The 9,570-nt window shown below is 41.4% G+C and overlaps 1 protein-coding gene across 1 annotated transcript; it reads left to right on the top strand.

The window, feature by feature from the left end:
* The first annotated feature begins 359 nt into the window (after window positions 1–359).
* LOC149832653 (mechanosensitive ion channel protein 6-like) lies at window positions 360–4,164 on the top strand. The gene is made up of 6 exons (XM_090013284.1): window positions 360–2,068; window positions 2,129–2,365; window positions 2,474–2,597; window positions 2,818–3,111; window positions 3,206–3,408; window positions 3,885–4,164. Exons 1-6 carry the CDS (start codon window positions 360–362, stop codon window positions 4,162–4,164), a joined length of 2,847 nt encoding a protein of 948 aa, XP_089869410.1.
* Window positions 4,165–9,570: the final 5,406 nt, after the last annotated feature.

The following is a 9,570-nucleotide window of genomic DNA, read 5'->3' as shown; positions in this document are numbered from 1 at the left end:
GTTTGGTACGAGTCCATAAAGCCCCTAACAACCCAATTGGGCCAATTCCAATAGTGACGTTAGGGCCACTAAAAGCGTTAAAATAGAAAAGAGAAAATTTTGAGGAGAAAGCCACGGGTGCTACAACTTCCATTCCTCCCTTTGCACCACCTGGTGTCTGTTGCACCACCTCTCTCTCGCTCTCTTTCTCTCTCCTCTTTTCTTTCCTCCTCCTCCTCACGTCATCACCATCGACGTTTTACTTTTAATCTTTCGTCTTCTGCCAATTTCTTTTCTGTGCATTGCAATTCTAATGGCGTTATCGCCAGACAGAATTTTCACGTAAGGAAATAGACAGATACAGGAGAAGAAGCCAAGCAATGGACTCGTTGAAGAAGTCATTCAAGAGTCACAATTCCTACAAGCATCGTGGGAGGGACAAGTACGCAGAGGAGGAGCCCATCCTCTTGGACCCCGAGTACCCTTCCGGTACGTCCCGCGATCCCGGCGACGAGGGAGAGGTCGTCGTCCTCAACATCGACCGCAGCTCCGGAGACCCCAATGCTGCTCGTCCGGCCACTCCCAAAACCAGCGGTGGCACCACCACCATATGGAGGGAGCCGAGTTACGACCTCTGGAACGATCCCCGGTTGGATGGTTCCCACGGAACCAACGCCGCGGCCGTAAACGGCATGACGGGGTTCACTTTCCTGCAACCTCCGGCCGAAGACCCACCGGCGAAGCTGATCGGGCAGTTCCACCACAAGCGGCAGCATTCCGGAGATGTGTCGTTGAATATGGACTTGAACATGGTGGAGCTCGGCGGTGGTGGTGGCGGGGGACGGGAGGGGGGCGGCCGACAGAATCCGCCGCCACCCGTGTCGGAAAACCAGCGATCTTTGCCCAAGTACCCCACGGCTTCCTCCGGCCACCACAACCCCAAGGATGTCAAGGTCTCCTTCAAGACCGCCTCTTCCGAAGAGAGCGTGCGCCGGAGGGGGGTGAAGAAGGAGAAGGGATCCGGTAGCAGCAACGACGACGACGATGACGACGATGATGGTTCTTCCGACGGGAACGCCGGCGAGGTTCTGCATTGCTCCTCGTCGGTGTCCGCCGGGAGGCGACCATCGTTCCAGAAGAACTCGAGCCTGCTCAGGACGAAGACGAAGTCGAGGCTGATGGATCCTCCCCGGAGTATGCAGAAATCCCATTCTCACACCATCAATCAGAACAACGCCGCTTCTCAAGAGGGGAAGAAATCGGGGATTCTGAAATCGGGGACGTTGGGTGGTGGTGGTGGAAAGGGGGCTCCCGGCGGTGGTGGTGGTGAATTTGATGAGGACGAAGATCCCTTCTTTGATGAGGACATTCCTGAAGATTTCAACCACGAGAGGCCCGGGGCCTTAACCGTGCTTCAATGTGTGGTTTTCTTTCTGATCCTGGCTGCTTTCGTTTGCAGCCTGAGCATCCCCTTCTTGTCCGAAAGGACGCTCTGGAGCCTCCACCTCTGGAAATGGGCGCTCCTGTTGCTGGTCGTCTTCTGTGGTAGGCTTGTTTCTGGTTGGGGGATCAGGCTCGTCGTCTTCATTATAGAGAGGAACTTCCTCTTGAGGAAGAGGCTTCTGTACTTCGTCTACGGCGTGAAGACGGCCGTGCAGAACAGCCTCTGGTTGGGGCTCGTTCTTATGGCTTGGGACTTCATGTTTGATAAGGATGTGGAGAGGGAAACGAACAGCAAGGCGTTGCCCTATGTTACTAAGGTTTTGATCTGCCTCTTGGTGGCTACATTGATCTGGCTGGTGAAGACTCTGCTCGTGAAGGTCTTGGCTTCGTCCTTCCATGTTAACGCCTACTTCGATCGGATTCAGGAAGCGTTATTCAATCAGTACGTGATCGAGACGCTCTCGGGGCCGCCGTTGGTGGAGATACAGCACAACCAGGAAGATGAAGAGAAGGTGATGTCTGAGGTCAGGAAGCTGGAGAATGCAGGCGCAAAGATACCGATCGACATCAGGGCGGCCGCGAGAGATGCAGGGTTGGCTACCAAGAGCGGCCGAATGATCAGGAGCAGCCCTTTCGGCAGGAGCCGGCAAATTGGAAAGAGTTGCAGAATGTCCGGTTCGACGTCTGGTATAAAGGATCATAGCAGGCAGCAGGATGAGGGGATAACCGTCGATCATCTTCACATGCTCAACCAGAAGAATGTCTCTTCTTGGAACATGAAGAGGCTGGTTAAGATTGTAAGGCATGGGGTATTGTCTACTCTGGATGAAAGGATACAGGGCGTGGATACAGAAGACGAGAATGCGACACAGATACGTAGTGAATTCGAAGCCAAGGTTGCTGCCAGGAAGATTTTCAACAATGTGGCACAACCGGGAGCCAAGTAAGATGTTCTTGCTTGAGATTTCTTTTGTGATGCTGCCTCTTGGTTTTATCCTTTCATCTGCAGAGTTCTTGAATTCTCCAATTCTAATGGAAGAATTTTGAATAGGTGTATCACATTGATTGATCTGATGCTGTTTATGAGTGAAGAAGAGGCATTGAAGACTATGAGTCTATTTGAAGGAAGAAAAGATGGAAACAGAGTTGGCAGATCTGCTCTCAGAAACTGGGTGGTAATATTTTCAAGATTCCTTCTTCATATCCATTTTTCTCAATTCTTATTTACTAAGCGACTAATCCGCTTGTTAGCATATCACAATCTTTGTTTACAATGGCAATGAATGATATTTAGCTTGTCATCAATAGGAGTATGGATATATATGTAATAACAAGTCTCATTTGTTTTTAAAGGTCACCTGCTTAGTAATGGGATACCTGACTCACTGGTTATAGGTTAATGCATTCCGAGAAAGAAGAGCTCTTTCTTTGACACTAAACGATACCAAAACAGCAGTGAACAAGCTCCATCAAATGGTTAACACGGTGGTGGCCATCTTAATAGTGATACTATGGCTTCTTATTCTGGGGATTGCCACAACCCATTTTCTTGTCTTGGTCAGCTCTCAGCTTTTGCTCGTGGCTTTCATCTTTGGGAACACCTGCAAGTTGATATTTGAAGCCATTATTTTCTTGTTTGTTATGCATCCTTTTGATGTTGGTGACCGTTGCGAGATAAACGGAGTTCAGGTAGGCAATTGGCCGTGCTCCCGAAACTAGGTCCTGAACTTACAGCTTCAGTAGGTCTGGTCTTGACTCAGTCTATTTCAAATCTGACTTGCAGATGGTCGTAGAGGAGATGAACATTCTGACCACTGTGTTTTTGAGGTATGACAACCAGAAGATCACATATCCAAACAGTGTATTATCCACTCAACCCATCAGCAACTATTACCGAAGTCCTGATATGGGGGATTCGATAGAATTTTGTATTCATGTTGCAACTCCCGTCGAAAAGCTCTCCATCATGAGGGAGCGAATAAAATCGTAAGTAAGACAACCTATGTGTATTGGTATTCCACTTGCAGAAATCTCATCTGAATCATCTTCCTTCTTCTAATCCCCATGTCGTTGCAAGTTCCAGCATTTGAATAAATTAGTAGCTCTTTTCAAGATAAATTATAGGATGACACATTTTCATTAATTTACTTATCACTCCTATTATCCGAAGAAAGTAAGCTTTCTTGACGAAAAGATCAGCAAATATCTCCATGTTCTTTATGTTGGTCTTCTCTGAGAATCTACTGATTCTACTCCATTACTCTTTAATGGGCATGGCCTAGTTGTATCTAATAGTCCTTTACATTTTAGTCCTGAAAGTCGATGATTTGGATGCACTTAATACATGTTAGGTGAGATCTTTCTCAAATGTTCTTTTATGAAAAATTCTCAATTTCTCTTGGTTCTTATTATGGGGCAGCTCTGTTTTCATCCCTACATAATTTTGTTTTCCAATGGAGCAGATACGTTGAGAGCAAAAAGGATCACTGGCACCCAAATCCGACAGTCTTTGTGAAGGATGTGGTAGACATGAACAAGTTAAAACTGACTGTTTCTTTGCTGCACCGGATGAACCATCAAAGTATGGCGGAGAGGTGGATTAGGAGAGCTCATGTGGTGGAAGAGATGGTCAAAGTTTTCAGGGAGCTAGATATTGAATACCGTATGCTGCCTATGGATGTCAATGTAAGAAACATGCTCCCTGTGACATCTAATAGGCTTCCATCAACCTGGATGACATGATAAGGCGCGGCTTCCTTGATCACAAGTTTCATATGTCAGAAGCTGCTGCTTTAGGAAAATTTTCTAGTCTGAAGTTGAGTCACAACCGAAGTTTGTTCATGAAAATTAAGGTGTTAAACCTGGTTCTCATCGTTTTTGTTTGTGAAGGTAAGGCTTCATAAGCATTACTTTTTTGTTGGGCCATCTTGATTCGGTGCATGGCTTTGTGGCTATTGCATTTGTACAGTGATGGTATGCAGATGGCATTTTCTCACTGTGGGTGGAGGTGATCAATCCCTCCATGGGTCCACATGAAAATTTTGATGATGGTATTATGATACTTTAAATTTTTTTATTCTATTGATGCAATGAAATAACTTTACCTTACTTGGCAGTGTTCAGTATGCAGTCGTCTGTTCTGTAGTTGTTTGAAAAGGAGAGCATTTTTTTTTTTGCTTTGCACAGAGAAACCGCGTATCGAACTTTCGACCTCCTCCAACTTGATGCCTTAAGCCGACCTAACTAACCAGGAGCCCTTGTGTGTTAGAAATGGATCAGTTTGTATGGGGGCGAGACTTTGATTTTTAGATTAAAAAAGAAAAGATTTCAGTCAAGTTTTCTTAATCCAGTGTTTTTTTTCCAATTAATATAGAAGAAGACGTAGGGTTTGATTTACAACACAGGCTATAACAGTTAAAAAAAAAACAGCTGGTGCGTGATACCGTAGATGGTATCGAAAAACATTTTTGGATTGAATTAAAAATCTTTTATATTATAGGATACGTTGGAAATGCAACTTTTTGTACTTTTATGACTGACCTTTTACCTGAAATCTCATTCCAGTTACCCCCTTTTCTGAAATTTCTGATATAGTCCTGAGTTTCTCTGACAATGGTCTAATATTGAGCAATTATTTGAATATCAGTCTATAAATATTGAGAAATTATTTGGTGTTAAAATTTTAGATGATGGTCATGATATCATGTGTGCTGAAAATATATGATATAATAATAAAGCACGAAATATAGATTTATGTATATGCACAACTAAACAATATTTTTCAGTATCTGCCGATACGACATCAGAAAATCGATACGCTTTAACCCTGAATCAGCTATTTTTTAATAAATATAAAAATACTTAATATTATTTTAATGGCTTTAACATGTGTCACGTTCTGATTGATATGTAATACTTTTTAATTATTTTTTGGCCAAATTCAAAATGATTCACTTATCTGATTCACCTGAATTGCTGGTGATACGATACAGGGAGATTAAATGAGAGAGACATGTTTCGCACATAAGATACCATCGGAGCTGCTTTAGATGCCGTTCATCCATGTGATGAATGTCAGCCAAAATACCATCACTTTTGTTTTTGTTTCAGCCTTTCATTTTTTCATTGTATATACCACTAGTCAGAATCATGAAGAGCTCTCAAAAACAAAATCCCGGGACCCATCTACGAAACAATATATCCATCCATGGTGTCCTGTCTACCGCTAATCACATGGATGAACAGCATCCAAGGCATCTCTGATTTTACACTGTCAGAGCTAGTTGCATCTGACTTGAGGTTCACGTCAGAGGCTCTTTCTAAGAGAGTAATAAAAGGAAATGCAGAGGAATAATTTCTCTGTTTTTGTTATTGTATTCAGTAAAATGGATACAGTATATAAAAAATACAGAACGAAACGAAGGATGTAGTTACAACATAGGAGGTAAAATAAGGAAATGTATATCAATGAAACGATGAGGAGATAAGAGGCACTCTTCATGTTAGCCCAAATGTAGTGGATACATTTGCGCTGACCTGAAAAGTAATTGATGCATCGCAAAAATAGTGAATGCACATTCACGCTGATACGAAAAGTAACCACCGTGCATGCATGGATAAGTATGCGTTTTAACACTCCCCCTCAAGTTGGGCCTCCTAGATTGATCATACCCAACTTGCTCCGTAGCTTTTGAAATGCATCTCGACCCAAAGACTTGGTGAACAAATCAGAGATCTAATTTGCTGAAGATATGAATCAGGTTTGGATTTCTCTGCTTTGAACCTTGTCACGAATTACATGACAATCGATTTCAATATGTTTTGTCCTCTCATGAAAAACATGATTTGCAGCTATGTGTAGGGTTGCCTGATTATCACAAAATAAATTCATCGGGTAATGGTGTTGTATCCCCAAATCTACAAGTAAACCTTTGATCCAAGTTAGCTCACAACACGCAAGTGCCATGGATCAGTATTCTGCTTCGCCAGACGACCTAGATACAGTAGTTTGTTTCTTTGTCTTCCATGTGATGGGGCTTGATCCAATCATCACACAATACCTGCTTGTCAATCGTCGGGTCATGGGGGCACGACGCCCAATCTGAATCACAGTACCCGTTAATCTGAAGTTGACTATCCAATCTGAATCGCAGTACCCGTTAATCTGAAGTTGACGTTTTTTTTCAAATATCTCAATAATTTAAACATGGCTTCTTGATGGGGCACTCGGGGTTGATTCATAAACTGACTTAACACATGAACTGAATGTAGAATATTAGGTCTAGTGATGGTTAAGTAGATAAGATTTTCGACTGTCTTTCGAAACGGGGTTGGATCCTTTAAAAGCTCACCATGCTCATTGTCAAATTTTAGGTGCTACTCCATAGGAAAAGCACAATGTTGTTCACTCATATAACCTACATCGTGAAGAATACCCAGTGTATACTTCTGTTGGGATAAGAATATTCCTGGTGTTGACCGCACCACTTCCATGCTTAGAAAATATTTTAATTTCCCTAGGTCTTTCAATTTAAAATGCTCATTGATAATAGACTTAAGGTGGTCCATCTCTTCAAGGTTGTCACCAACAATGATGATGTCATCAACATAAACAACAACGAACACCTTACCTGCTCTGTTGATTTTGGAAAAGAAAGAATAGTCTGTCTTTTATTGTAAATACCCTATCTCTTTGAGTAGTTCAAATAATTTAGAGAACCAATTTTGAGATGATTGTTTAAGTCCATAAATAGACTTATTTAACCGACAAACAAGGTTCTCCCCCCTGTCGTGAAAATCCCGACAGTAAACTCATGTAAACTTCTTCTTGCAAATCCCCATGAAGGAATGCATTGTTGACATCGACTTGAAATAAATGCCAATTGTGTATGGCAGCAATAGCAAGAACACATCTGATAGTAGTTACCTTGGCAACAAGGGCAAATGTCTCGTTATAATCCACTCTTGTTTGAGTATAGCCCTTGGCAACCAAGTGGACTTTATACCGTTCAACAGATCCATCAGATTTGAACTTAACTTTATAGACCCATTTACATCCAATGAAGTCTTTTCCTAGTGGTAACATGGTGAGTGTCCAAGTTTTATTCTCTTTCAATGCTTGAATCTCAACTTTCATGGCTTCCTGCTACTTTGGGTCCTGCATAGCTTAAAGAAACTAGCAGGTTCTTGGATTCAAGTCAGATTAGAGAGAAAAGCTTTACGTGAAAGAGATAAATTTTTGTCTACAAGGTAAGAGAGAATGGGATGACAAGTACCTCTTGTTCTTGCAATTCCATCACCCAACAAACTTGATTTGAAGACGGGTGAAGTCATAAAGCATTAGTAATTCTTGAGATGTTTAGGTAGAATTTTGGGATACGAAGACCTACGAGGTTGGGAATCAGGAGGGAGGCAAGGTGATAGTGCTTGGGTGTTTGGGTCGTTACTTTCAATTTGATCCTTAGTTTTATCTGGATTGGATAATTCTGGAGGTTATATGTTGACATCAGAAGTGTCTTGAAACTGACCCTCATTGAAAGGAATTTTTTGGAAGTTTTTCATAGATATGTCATGAACTGGCAATGTAATAACTATGTTACCATCATTCTGGAACCCACTTCAACCTTTGAAAGGGAACTTAAATTCATTGAATCTGACATCTCAACTTGTGAAAACCCTTTCATTTTCTAAATCATATACTTTGTATGTTGCTTGCCCATAAGGGCAACCCAAAAATATACACTTCGTGGCACGCACATCAAACTTGTGGGTTCTGTGTAAGTTAGTAGTAAAACATAAGCTTCTGAAAACTCTTAAATGGTCATACTTGGGAACACAAACATGCAGTATCTCATAAGGAGTTTTATTTGAAATTGTAAGAGATGGCAATCGATTCAAAAGGTAAGCAGCAGTCAAAACACTTTCTACCCAAAACTTTAAGGAAAGATGAGCTTGAAAAAGGTCATGATGTTTGCGCTCAACTACCCCATTTTGTTGGGGAGTTGCAATGTAGCTATGTTGTCTCTCTATCCCTTTTTCTCGTAAAAGGTTTTTCATATCATTGGAGAAAAATTATGTCCCATTGTTGAATCTAAATTTCTTTATATTGGTTCCAAATTGGGTTTGAACAATGGTTAATTTTTTTTTATAATACCATATGTTTCAGGCTTGTATTTCATAAGGTAAACCCATATTGATCTTGAAAAGTCATCTACAATGGTTAAAAAATAATGAGCTCTAGATAACGATGGTACTTGATATTCACCTCATATATCACATTGGATTAACTCAAAAATGGACTGAGATGATATTGAGCTATTTGGAAAAGGCAAGCGAGACTGTTTGGCTATGTGGCAAATGGAACAATCAACTATTTGTATGCAAGAATTGACATAATTTAAATCAGCTAAAGTTTTCAAACGAGAATTAGAAACATGACCCAAACGATAATGCCAAAGTTCAGATTTATTTGAATTTAGAGAAATGGTTGCAAGCAGTCTTCATCAAGGATGTAGAGGCCATTTGACATTCTACCTGTCCCAATCATGTTCATCGAGTGACAGTCCTGCATAAAACAAGATTCACTGTTAAAGATCACATTACAATTTAATTTTGAGCAAAGTTTGGAAACTGATATTAGGTTGAAATCGAAGTTTGAAACATGAAGGACATTTTCAAAATGATGTTGGGGGATAACGTCACATTGCTGATATGAGAGACAAGAACTTCTGATCCATTTGGTAAGCTAATTGGTGGACAAGAGGCAAGGGTAGGACTCTCAAGACTGGATATCATATTTGTCATATGATCTGTTGCATTGGTGTCAATGACCCAAATGGTTTTAATTGAAAGACATGTTAGCGAGTTTAGCGATTTACTTGCCAGATTCACTTTGAGCTCTATAGTGGCTTGGTTTGACTGGTTCATGAATTCAACAAACCTTTGGAAAAGTTCAGACTTGAACGAGATAGCTTGACCCAAACTATTTGCGGCATTTTCCTTGGGCCGTGATTGTTCATTGGAATTGAATTTGTTTGGAAAACCCACCAGATGATACTATTTTGCTTTTATATGCCCTACTTTACCACAATGATCACAGCAAGGGCGTGGTCTTGCATGGCCCCTTGTTACTACTTCTTTAGGATATTC

This window comes from Nuphar pumila, chromosome 7 (assembly GCF_984573655.1).
Source record: "Nuphar pumila chromosome 7, dmNupPumi1.hap1.1, whole genome shotgun sequence".
Taxonomy (NCBI): Eukaryota; Viridiplantae; Streptophyta; class Magnoliopsida; order Nymphaeales; family Nymphaeaceae; genus Nuphar; species Nuphar pumila.
This window is presented reverse-complemented; position numbering and strand designations above follow the sequence as displayed.